Raw genomic sequence first — 13652 nt, 5'->3', positions numbered from 1 at the left:
AGTTATAATTAAAATCAATTTATTCAAACAAAAACAAAACAAACACACCCTATAAATAAAACACCTCCTCCAATGCGTCACATCGAGGCAAGGTGCCCAACAGGCTGGCAGCATTACCCCTCTGAATCGCCAGGCTAATTCTCTGACAGAAATAACTACCAGCCCTAGCATCCCCCGAAGCCCCGATAAGACGCATTGAGAGATCTGTCATTATTATTTTTTTATTCTATCTGTCATTATAATAATATTATAAAACAAAGCTCCCACGCCATTCGCTCGTCTGTTTGTTGGCGGCTATCTCAAAAGAAAAAAATAATAATGACAGATATAACTTAAAATAAAGTTAGATGTGTTTACAGGAATTAGCACCAATGTCATGACTTACAAGAAGTGTTACATATTTTTTTCTTTGAGCTTCTATATTTGCAACTTTTTACCACGCACTTCGCATGTTGCCAGTTCGGCGCCTAATCGCGCACCGCGGAGAAATACTGTCACGTCGCTATATTAACAGTAACTTTGCGTCCCACTTTTTGAGCGCTGATGTTCAATCTATGTCCGAAAAAAATCAAGACTAGTGGGAGCTTTCATCGAAAAAGCTGCCTAATGGTTTTGAGGTATAACAAAACAATGTATTGTGGTTTTTTATAAGTACCTACCTATGTCTATCTTTTAGGAATCACTTATCATACACATTTTAATATTTATAAAATGGCTACGTTAATACGTTAGTTACCTACCTACTTTAATGAATGTTATAATTGCCCTTTTCTTCCTTTATGTTAGGTATTGTTATCTCCAACAACTTTGCTTTACATTCATCTTTTGGGGCCTTTGGCGACTCAATCATAACCCTGACACTAGGGTTGATGAGGCTGGTATTCCACCCACGATAAGAAGATAAGATTCACGACATTATTTAATACATACTATTTTTCGTTTTAGGTTCATCAGGTACTTTTAAAGTACTGACACCGAAAAAGGTGTACAAAAATAAACGGCTTCGCGACTGCGAACTTGAAAGCTCGTGGAGCCGCCAGCAGTAGCATACCAGTGCAACACGCCGAAGAGAAGACGGTTGTCAATTACTGAAGACACGCCAAAATGCAAAGTGTTAAAAAAGAAATTAGTATTGTATCTAACAATAACAAAATGTAATACCTTTTGAATTAAAGAAGTAGTTTAATTGAATATTTATTGTATTTTCATTCTAGTCATTAAAAAAAAATCCAACTTCATTAAATTTGTTAATTTTAATAATCAAGTAGGTATCTTAATTATAATATACTAATACTACTTTTATATAAATTGTAACGAACAATTAATTATTTATAGTTACTTTAAATGATATCTATCTATGTAATGGAAAGGGGATAGTAAAATAAAAAAGACACATTTCTATTGTTTAGTTATTTATTCAAAACCATACACAAACTCAGTTGAATCAGAAAAGCTGGATCAGTGTTTTTCCCAGGAAAACCTAGGTAACTATTTGGTACTCAACTAAAACTCATTTAAACAGGCACATTATTGCCAGATTCACATTCGGCTGTTTGCACATCCTTTCCTTTACTACTTGGGCCACATTATCTTTCCACTTATTTTATATTATCTTGACTCAACCAGGGTACTCGCTATATTATGTTACCTACAAATGAAAATATAATAGTTATTAAAAGAGCACATTAATTTTGATCGGCAATGATATTCAGAACAAAACATTTCTACCACCCATTAGGTATTATAGGCATTAGTTTATCTATGTATCACAGATAATATAATAACATAATATAAGCAAGATCTTGCATCCCATTGAGGTAGTCAAAGTAACATTCATCACAAGATGAACTAAGCACACGCACCTCACGAGCTTTCCGTTAGGCTAACGATAGGCTGTATCGCTACCTATAATGGTCAGGCCAACTGTGCTAGATGTGAACTGTTTAAATTAAATTAATGCAAGTCCGGTACCAGGGTTTGAACCGGGTTCATCGTTTGAGATGCAAACAAGTCTACCATTATGACCTATTTTATATTAGAGTAATAGTGCCTATATAATAATAGTAGGTATATTGCAATGTATGACCAAACTTGTGTGCCAAAACTCTGCTCTGTCCGCCCTGAGAAGGAGAGTAAGTGTGAGTTAATACTCTCATATACCAATGAGTAGTAATAGTAGGCTCTATTTTTTACATTTAGACACATGGATGACCTATTATGCATGTAATCCGATGAGTTTGAAATTTATCTACTTTATTGAACATTTAGATATTCGGGCTCAAAGAAATGGGTTAATGGGATAATAATTTAAGCATACATACCTGGCATAGTGCGATTCTCATTTATGCAGAACAGAAGTCAGGATTAAGTTTTCACTATAATACCTACAACTCCAAAGAAAATATTTTTCTTTGAAAAGTAGTGTGGCTTTCATGAGGTAGACTTGTATCATATTCATCACTTGGTCATGGTCAGAAAATTGTTGATATGTGGTTCAAATAGCCTTTGCATGTCATTCTTCATAATGGTTATCATCGTCTTTAGAGATCTGAAATAAATTACAGGCTTAAATTCACAACACGCTCACTGCCTAACTAGACTTATTTAACTTTTTTTCAACAAACAGTATATTATGATTTGTACCATAGATAGGTGACAGCTACACAAAAAAGTATCTACTACATACATACTTATACTCACGCCTGTAATCCCGATTAGGCGGGGCAGAGCCACGAGTAAGCAGAGACCAATTTGGAAGCACTTTATACAAAGTCCTCAGGTGCTTAACCGGTGGTCCAATGTAATGTTTCATCATGCTAGAAAAGACTTGTCTTTCATAAAGGTTCTCCTCAGTCGGGTTTACGACACGCCCGGGATGATAAGGGACGATTGCGTTCTAGGTAGGACCTTAGCTATGTTTTTAATTATCTTCCAGTTTTAGTAACTAATTAGATACTTACAGGAGTTGGAGATATATTTTTGCCAATACAAAATGAAGACGTAATCAATAAACCCCACCAAACAAAGACCTTGTATTCTTTGCCCACCAAACATCAGATATAATCGTATGTCAAGTCAACTAACAACTGTCACCTTGACAATGTCACAGATCATTGTCACAGATTATAATACTAACATGTCAACGTTGAGAAAAAAAAAATCCGTTTGCGCCATCTATTATCTTAATTTTACTCTAACTCTAAGTAAATAATATATTGTGCTTGCAATAACTTGCACTCAGTAAGCTGAAATTTCACTAGATGTCGCTCGATTCGTTCGATCCCATCAATAAATGACCACTAGATGCCGCTAAAAAAGGGGCGTTTTAGCGGCATCTAGTGGTCATTTATTAGAACTAAAAATAGCCCGAAGAATTGCCCGAGTTAGAACGGCACAGTTTCGTTGTATGACGTGAGGCATCTGTACGTTAGTAATTATATGATCTGTGGCACTACTGATGTAAAATCCCTTTTACGATTAATAGCGATCCGAGAAAAAAACGTGTTTAAGCCACGGATCCAGAAGGTAGATCATGTTGCATAATTTTCATTAATAAATTATAGGTAAATCATGCGGAAATCATTTATTTTAGCATAGAATAAGGAATAATACTAAGATTTAAGTTCAAGTGTCGCCATCTGTAGTAACATTAATTTACTATTTACATTCGAAAAGCGACATCTATCGTCAATACATGTTACTAACATGCCGTTGAATTCACATCAACCTTGCTATGTCCGTGGTCTGTTAGTTATAAAATACGACGATAGATGGCGCTGTGTGTATGTTTATAATGTATTTAATTCTTTTAATGAATTTTAAATAATGATTAGATACATAATATAATAAAATAATACTTATAATAATAATATAACTTACTGTTCTATAAGTACGTTTCTGGCCGGCATGTTTGCCGGGTCTGCCTTCGAGTTCAACATGAACGGTGTAGATGATGTCAAAAAAGTTTTCTACAATGGCCACCTTTCTGTAGACTGGTTCCTGGTTGGGTGCATTCTGAAACAAAATAAATTATTTATTATTTATTCGTCATGAAATTTAATTACATACAAAATTCAACAATAATAAAATAAATAACCAGAATGCTTGTGTTCCTTGCTCTTCAAATACGCCATCTATTGATGAGTAAACGAACTACAAAATAAGTTTATCTACTCAACAGTAGAGGGCGCGATTGTGAAGTGCCATAATCTAATTATAGGTGGCACGACAAGTACTTATATATAAAATATAATTTTTCTCAAACAATTTTAAAAATTATAGTATATTTTTTGCTCAGTATTTGAAGTCAATGTTTATTTTTACTATTACTTATTATAAAAAAATAACTATAGGTACCAAAAAGAACTGGTAAGCTAACTTATAAAAAACTTACTAGCTTATTATTTACGTTGCCTCTTATACAAAATATTAGGAGTCTTCTTCTATGCGAGCAGTAGTAGGTAGTAGGTACCGTAAGTCTATCCAGAAACAGCATATTCACGCCAAAAACATCCTCACCAAATCTCAGCGATTCTCGCAATTAGACCGTCTGTCGTGCGGCGTCCGACTCGGACTAATTACCGTCCCGTCCGGTAATTCCCGTACGCGGGTAATTTACGGGACTAATTGTCTGATCCGTTCCCGGCCCGCCCGTAACACTAAAGGGTACGGATTTTGAATTTAGAAGTGTGATATTGAGAATTTGCGATCTTGATAATTAGAAGCTGTTATTGAGTCCGATTACATTTTAATTATTTCTTCGCGTTGTTGTGGATTTGCAGTGGTTGGGGATGGCAGTATCCAATAAAAGTGAATAGGTACCTATGTGTTGAAATTAAAGTCTGTAATCAGATTACGCCAACCCTTTTCAGGTTTCATCTTACTAAAGTTACTACGTTAAAATGCTTATGACAAACCGACCAAATGCGGCGTATATTTTAACGGGGTAAGCATTTTCTCTATCCCTGTCGGGTTAGGCAGTGTTATAAGCCACACAAATGTGAAAATGGGAAAGTAAATAACTTTGTCTGTCTGTTGGTTCGTACCTTTTCTCGCTTCAACCGCTGAACCAATTCAGATGGAATTTGGTATGGAGGTAATTTGATACCTAGGGAAGAACATAATGTCAAGTTTATCCGGAAAATCATCCTTTAGGGGTATGAAAATACAATGGAAAAAACCACGCGGTCAAAATAGCGATAGGAAAGCTAATATAAATACATACCTACATAAACTCATGACTATAAATTTATATTCCAAAAATTAACGTTGGTCTAACAGAAAGCTCGGTGAGGTGTGTGTACTTAGTTCATCTTGCGATGGATGTACCTCTGACTACCCCAATTGGGATATAGTCGTGAGTTAATGTTATATTACGTTATTATATCCCAATTGGAGTAGCCAGAGGTACATCCATCGCAAGATTGAACTAAGGACTCACACATCACCGGGCTTTCGATCTTTCTCCTGTCATGCCTCTCCATCACTTTGGTTGGGGATCAACATAATGGATAGTACAAATATAGGAAACTTTCGAACTTCTTCTATCGTGTGGGTCGTGAGGTGGAGTACCAACCTCATCACCCCTGGTGTCAGGGCTACTATTGAGCCGCCAAAGGCCCCTGATATGGCTAATGTAACGACTATTTACTTACATCAGTAAGTACAACAATCTGGTGATCAGACTGTAATGTCCTAATCAAACTAGGGATCACAAAATGGTTTTATGTACTCACCGGGATTTGAACCCGGATACTCCGGATCGTGAGCCTAACGCTCAACCACTGGACCACGAAGGTCGTTAACTTTTGATTAAAAGCTGGTAATCATTGAGAAAATCTGCTGCTAGTACCTACTTCCCGACATTCGTCCCAAGAAAGTAGATATCATCCATTTTGTTCCTTATTAAACTGAAGCATTCTACGGAGTCGTATCGCGAAGGTCTGAAGATATCTCGAGCGCGGAAGGCGATATTTCGCGCAATTTATTTTTATTTGGCGCGAAACATCCGTGGCGGCGGCGACGGCGAAGCGGGCGACGGGTGCGGCGGCGACAGGCGGCGACGGGCGGCGACGGGGACAGCTAGGGCTGTGACTTCTCAGCTTATTTATTACAATTAATCTTTGAAGTGTAAATTTTACCGGACTATTCTTTTTGTCTTTGCTTCAGTCATTAATATATCGCAGTTTTCACTAACACAGAAAGTGGCCGATATAGACGGCGATATGCCTCACTACCTATCACGTTGGTCTAACAGAAAGCTCGGTGAGGTGTAGGTACTTAGTTCATCTTGCGATGGGTGTACCTCTGACTACCACAATTGGGATATAGATTGAGCTTATGTTATGTTAAATGTTAATTGACAATCCTCACAGCTTTGAACTATTTTTTCAAAGTCTTTCTTAAATTAATAATACGCACGTTAAGCCGCTGGTCCCGGTTACTACTTACTGATGTAAGTAAGTAGTCGTTACATGAGCCATGTCAGGGGTATTTGGCGGCTCAATAGTAACCCTGATACCAGGGTTGATGGGGTTGGTAAACCACCTCACAAGCCACGCGATAGAAGAAGAATTAATAATGATCATGGCTTTAGTGGAATTTTAAAATTATAACGGTAAATGCAAAACCCATAGTTTGATAACTGGCAAAATTTGTATGAGCCTATGGTGTTTTATCTGGTTTTTTAAGTACGACCCAAAGCGTGTATTCTCTCCATCACAGACAGTTGGTAGTCATCTTCTTCTTCGTTGTAAAACACGAAACCCACTCCTGAATCACAGATGTACAATAATATTTCGGCTTAGCATTTGCTTCTTTAAAAAAAAATCCTTAAAAACCCTATAGGTACTTCTGAACATCTTTCATTTCACCCCTCCGTCCCGCCCTAGAGGTCGCTAATTGGGGCGGGCGCGGCGCGTCGCGATGTAATTGCAGAGCCCATTAGGCCAAGCCACTTTGGAAACCCACACGGAAGAGCCTTCAAGCCGCTTGGGCTTGCGAGGCGGGGTATGTTTGCGTGTCCCAAATATTTCACAGAAGAAGTATTTGGAACTATTAACTAAGCGCCTATTTTAAAGTAACACCGAATGTCAACATTGTTTTAAGTTTACGCGGTTATTCTAATCTCATCAGTCATCCCGTGATCATGGCACTTGCAACAGTATCGAAATATCGGGAGTCTCATATCCCCATTTAAACGCGGTAAGAACCCGTTATTATGTGCTTTAATTATAACACCGAATGTCCTTTTCAAACCGATAATATGATTTTTGTTAACAAAACCTCAGAATAGACATGCTAGTTTCAATCCAGGCAAAAATTTTAGATCTCTATTTATACTCGGATTTAAGTGAATTATTTATTTATTTGTCAATGTTCTAAAACTATCTTTACAGGACTATCCCAATACAACAGTTCACAATATAAGTATCATCATCATCAGCCGTACGACGCCCACTGCTGGGCATAGGCCTCCCCCAAGGATCTCCACAACGATCGGTCCTGCGCTGCCCGCATCCAGCGGCTTCCCGCGACCTTAACCAGATCGTCGGTCCACCTTGTAGCGGGCCTACCCACTGAGCGTCGTCGTCCGAAATATAAGTATACCTATATACAAATCTGCAAAGTAAGTTAATATAAGTAAAATTAATCGAGGGTGCGTTGAAAAAAAATCACATTTTAATGTGATTTTTCTGTTTGTTTTTTTGTGATATAAACGCGAGCCTATTTTATTAAAAAAGAAAATGTCGTTGAATTAAACAGCAGTGAGACAATGAGGCCACCAACCCGCAGTGGAGCAGCGTGGTGGAGTATGCTCCATACCCTCTCCGGTTGATTGAGAGGAGGCCTGTGCCCAGCAGTGGGACGTATATAGGCAGTTTATGAGACAATGAGGGACTTTCCAGGCTACGTTCCCGAAAGAAACTGTAGATGGCGCTGTACAGTTTTGTCTTCGTTTAGCTTTTAATTTCGTGGATCATTATCATCATTATCAATTTAAGAGCCACGCCCTTGTCGGTGTAGCATTTTCCATTCCAGTCTATCAAATGCCAATTCTTAGCATATTTCGTGGATAACAGACATTATTATTACTTATGCATCTTTTATCTTTGTTTTTGGGTATAAATGATGACCCTTTTTATTACACCCAGACACAACACATCTTCCACCCTTTATTATCCTGATCAAAATAAAGAGAAGAAATATAATGTAGCAACGTGATTCTATACGTATCTGATCCAAATATCAAGCAACAATTATTTTTATATGCTTCTGCCATTACATTATATTTTTTATATAATAGGCTAGTTTCCAACTAGTCAAATCAGTTACTTTTTACTAAACGTCAAAACACGAAATTACTATGGAATTTGTATGAAAAAGCACTCTGTGACGTCAAAGAAAAACGTGACAAAATGTCGGACTTATTATTACGTTTTTCTTGATTAAAATTCATAAATAAGTTTAATAGAAAAAAGAAAATGTTTTTCGTTAGTTTTAGATGTGTCTTTATTTAGTAATCAGAATTTCATAATTTATCTTGAACCTAGTACACGACCCAATTATGTACCCCAAGGAGTGAGGAAATATCACGTTAAATCTGAACAGCGCCATCTGTATTGTTTTTGGGGACCGTATCCTGGAAAGTCCCTTGTAACTTTTCAACAAAAAATAATGCATAATAATATAGTAAGCCGATTGGATTTGGGATTGGGCCGGACATGTTTGTCGCATGCACCCTGAGCGGTGGGCACGAATCGTGGCAGACCTCGAAAGAGATGGCGTGACGACTTGGACGCTTGCCGGAGGGACTGGCCGGAATACGCACAGGACCGCGAAAAATGGAAAGAGGAAGGGGAGGCCTTTGCCCAGCAGTGGGATTTTGTAGGCTAGATTAGTTTAGATAAGAATATAGTAAGTAATCTGTGTTCCATTTATATAGGTATTACTAGCGACCCGCCCCGGCTTCGCTCGGGTGCAATGCTGAGGAAAAAATTATTTACGTGAACTCCTCATACATGTCGTCTCCATTTGTCTGGCCAAGTAGTTAATGCCTTCTACAATACTATAATCTACAATAAGTCACGTCAATAAAAAATGTTGTAACCGCCTGCAATTCACGAAGTGAGATGCCATCGGCAATCAGCAGTTCGATCGATGCAACAGGTGTCCCGTTTTATTGTCTACTGCGGGACTGCGTCTTCCGGGACTACGGAACACGGAACGGGTTAGGCTAAATTGTCCGTATTGGTGATATTTTGAGGACGACAGACTATAGGATTGACTGACAAAGCGTTTAGTTGGAAGCCAAGATATAAAATAAATAAAATAAATGACGGCCTCTGTGGTCCAGTGGTTGAGCGTTGGGCTCACGATCCGGAGGTCCCGGGTTCGAATCTCGGTGGGGACATATCACAAAAATTACTTTGTGATCCCTAGTTTGGTTAGGACATTACAGGCTGATCACCTGATTGTCCAAAAAGTAAGATGATCCGTGCTTCGGAAGGCACGTTAAGCCGTTGGACCCGGTTGCTACTTGTGAGTCATGTCAGGGGCCTTTGGCGGCTCAATAGTAACCCTGACACCAGAGTTGATGAGGTTGGTAATTCACCTTACAACCCACACGATAGAAGAAGAAGGAATAAAATAAATCTTTATTTTCCCTTCACAAAGGTAACACAAATTATGTAAACTTAACTAAGGTAATGATACACACTATAGTGCCTTTGTGAGAGACTGGTGTTGATACTAGGTGTGACCCTGTGTGACTGATCACCAGGCTCCCAACCTCTTACGGGACTCCTAATTTATAACCTTAGAACTATAGGAAAGTGAAGCCAAAACAAAAACATAAAAATATCAAAATTGGGTGGTACACAAAATAAGTATGTAAAGTAAACGTAAAGATTCTGTGTGCGTTTGAGTGCGTGTGTGTGTGAATGTGTGCGCGCGTCTGTGTGCGCATATTTGTGTTTGTGCGTGTGTCTGTCTGCTAGCCCTACGACACGACCGAATCTTGGGAAGATAAGATAGATAGCTAGATGAAGCGGTTGTAGCACGGCTCATACAGGGATTTGTCGCCCACTTGTCTGTCTAGTTATATATACAGGAATCTAGGAATACAGACTGCTATATACACGGAATATATCAACAAAGAGGTCTTCTTCTATCGTGACGTGACTCATGTAACAACTACGTACTTACATCAGTTAGTAATTACCGGGACCAAAAAAAATACTTTTGTATGCAGTATCTTACGAAAAGTAATGATAAAATTGCAGCCTATCACATAAAATTATATTGCCGGTAATGTGGCTATGGAATTTCAGAAGCAGTAGTGATATCGTAGTTATCTGTTTGCAGCAGTAGTAGTAAAAGAGAGCGGGGTTGAACAGGCGACAGCGATACCCATACAAAATGCGCGTTGGGGCGTTTCCATTGTAATTCTTTTATACCGTGGCTAAGCTGTATGTAACAAACCTTTTCACGCTTAAAGTCCAATTATTGTGTCTTCTTTAATCTTCTTAAACCACTGATACGATTTAGATGAAATTTGTTACAAAAATAGTTTGAATATCTCGTAAAACTCCTTCTAAGGGGATGAAAAGTTGATAGAAAAAACGTTGCGCACGATTAACGAACCCTAGGAGGAAAGGAACTATGCACTAGTCACCGTTGATCACCTGTCACCATATTATGGCGCATCATATCCATCTATGTCTATAAGGAAAACAAAGTTAGGTGCTTCTATGCTGTTCTGGGAGCAAATAAAAAAACATAGAACACGTTCAGCTGCTTGTCTTCCCGGGCATGTCGTAAAAACCGACAGAGGGATTGTGTCCTCTAACATGATGGACTAATGTTATGGGCGATAGGCTGATCCCTTATCACCATAAGGTTCATCATATCCAGCTTACGACATCGTATCAACAGTGGCTGCAAGTTGTCTTTGATTACTTGTGGCTCTGCCCAACCCATTAGGGATTACGGGCGTGAGTTTATGTATGTATGTAGTTAGGTGTTTGTAGACTATGAAACAGTTAAACTACAAAACATCTAACACCTGTTGCGGATATGAATGGTTCTAAAGGTTGTTTATACTGATAAAGTGCCGCGTAAGACCGCTTCATTCATAAATTGTGAACGATTCTTCAGTTGAATAGTCTTAATGGCTGGCATTAGTTTATAGTCGTGACCGTTGCCTTATAAACTGCCATCGTCGATATTTCCCTCATTCAGCGCTTACCGCTATCGCCCCACTAGGGTCGATTAATTCTTTCAAATATTGGTGCTAATTCCTGTAAATACCATCTAATTTTATTTTAAGTTATATCTGTCATTTTCTTATCCGCCGAAAAGGAAAGGGACGGGTAATTGACAAGCATAAAATTTATGGAACACACGTCAATTTTAAGCACAAATCTAAACCAACCGTCTAAAAATTTTACATCAGTCAATAACCCGACACATTCATTTACTCATTCTTCCTAAAATTAAGAGCTGTGAATCATCCATCCCTTTCCTTTTCGACGGGTATGAAAATGACGGATATAACTTAAATAAAATTAGGCGGTGTTTGCAGGAATCGGGGCCATTATCCTCTCAAACGAGCTCTGAGTCGAGGTTCCCGCTACTGGATACCCTCAAGCATATTGTTTGCCCGGCCATGTGTGCTTTATTTAAGTACTTCAAAAATTAACCTCAGCTACATAGCTATTCTTATATAATACTCTGCGCAACCCACACGATAGACGGTACATAATCGGACCCGTCGCCGGAAGTCCCCCACTGTTTGCTCCTTACCCACTTCCGGACACCCCCCCACAAATGTCCCGGCAGAGCCTGCGGTCGTTTCAAACGATGCGGATAAGAAAATCGGTTTAAAAGTTACGAGAGATGTGTTTGCAAATGTTTCTTTTACTGGTTTAGTAGGTAATGAAATAAATAAAGATATGATCTGCTAGTGACATCGTAACGAAAACTTTGAGGGATGATTCACACCATGATTCTGAGTTAATATCAAGTGGAATTTTTCGTTATAACCAAAACAAATGTTAGTTTACTCAAATAGTGTGGGGAACTGTAAAAATTTAAGAACACACGACAGTAGCGACACCTGATGGTGGAAACAGGCAGTTTTTATCCCCATTAGTATCCTAAAGGTGGCAAGATGATTGGACACCTAATAAGACACGACGAATTTATTAAAAACATCATATAAGGAAAGCTAGAAGGAAAGAGAGGAAGGGGAAGACCAAGAAAAGCTTACATGGAACAGATTATAGAAAAGGTTAACATCATGTCTTATAGGCAATTCAAGGAATTGGCCTTTGACTGGAATGGAAAATGCTACACCAACAAGAGCGTGGCTCTTAAATTGATGATGATCATGAGTATCCTAATAGTTGGGAGCATATGTCATGTTTTGTCTTCGTTTTTCACATCTATGCTTATGCGATGGAAAATTCCGCTTGATAGCAACTGAATAGTGGGTGGAAGATGTAATTGTGCCTGGACGTAATAAAAAGGGTCATCATCATCATCAACAGCCTATATACGTCCCACTGCTGGGCACAGGCCTCCCTTCAATCAACCGGAGGGGGTATGGAGCATACTCCACAACGCTGCTCCAATGCGGATTGGTGGAGGTGTTTTTACGGCTAATAGTCGGGACCAACGGCTTAACGTGCCCTCCGAAGCACGAAATCATCTTACTTTTTCGAACAATCAGGTGATTCAAGCCTGAAAAGTCCTTACCAAACAAAGGACAGTCTCACAAAGTGATTTCGACAATGTCCCCATCGGGAATCGAACCCGGACCTCCAGATCGTGAGCCTAACGCTCTAACCACTAGACCACGGAGGCTGTTGGCTAATAAAAAGGGTCATCATATATCCAAAAACAAAGACACAAGATGCATATTATTATGACTGTTATCCATGAAATTAGAAAGTTGAACGAAGGAAAATAAAGCAGCAGGGTCCACATAATACCAGTCTCGTGGTTCACGCCGCGACTTGTGCTGAGTGAGGCCTTTTATCTCAGGACGTCCACCACCACCTTATGATCATTCTAATGAACAATCTCTTTGCTTTTGTAATTGTTTTGTGTAAGTGATGTTATTGTCTTGTCTTTTTGTGTAGCGTTCTTTTATAATGAACAATTTCTATTCTAATTCGTATTTATTTTATCCCGATGGGGGCATATCACAAAAATCACTTTGTGATCCCTACTTTGGTTAGGACATTACAGGCTGCCGAAAGAAAGATGCTTTGATGTGCTTCGGAAGACATGTTAAGCCGTTGGTCCCGATTACTACTTACTGATGTAAGTATGTAGTCGTTACATGAGCAATGTCAGGGGCCTTTGGCGGCTAAGTAATAACCCTGACACCAGGGTTGATGGGTTTGATAATCCACCTCACAACCCACACGATAAGGAGAAGAAGATTATATTCTATTCTATTGAAAATCTGTGCAGCGCCATCTATATTGTTTTTAAAGAACGTGGCCTGGAAAGTTCCTCGGCATGACGGCGGCGGCGCGTGATCGCTGGACGGGGAGCTCAGACGACATCACTCACCGAGCCGGCTGACGCGGGACGTAGGGACGCGGTTGTGACTACTTATGGATCTTATCGATAACTCGTTC

At 39.0% G+C, this 13652-nt stretch overlaps 1 protein-coding gene across 5 annotated transcripts in view; it reads right to left on the bottom strand.

Annotated features, from left to right (window-relative positions):
- The window catches only part of LOC126376478 (nucleolar protein 4), a 177010-nt gene that overhangs the window by 87081 nt on the left and 76277 nt on the right, over window positions 1-13652 (bottom strand). For all 5 annotated transcript variants that reach the window (XM_050023878.1, XM_050023876.1, XM_050023875.1 and 2 more), the window contains exon 3: window positions 3880-4014. In XM_050023878.1, coding sequence (XP_049879835.1) covers window positions 3880-4014 — 135 coding nt within the window. The remainder of the gene's footprint in view (window positions 1-3879; window positions 4015-13652) is intronic.

Source organism: Pectinophora gossypiella, chromosome 21 (genome assembly GCF_024362695.1).
Source record: "Pectinophora gossypiella chromosome 21, ilPecGoss1.1, whole genome shotgun sequence".
Taxonomy (NCBI): Eukaryota; Metazoa; Arthropoda; class Insecta; order Lepidoptera; family Gelechiidae; genus Pectinophora; species Pectinophora gossypiella.
Note: the sequence above shows the minus strand (reverse complement) of the source record. Positions and strands in the feature narration are given on the sequence as shown.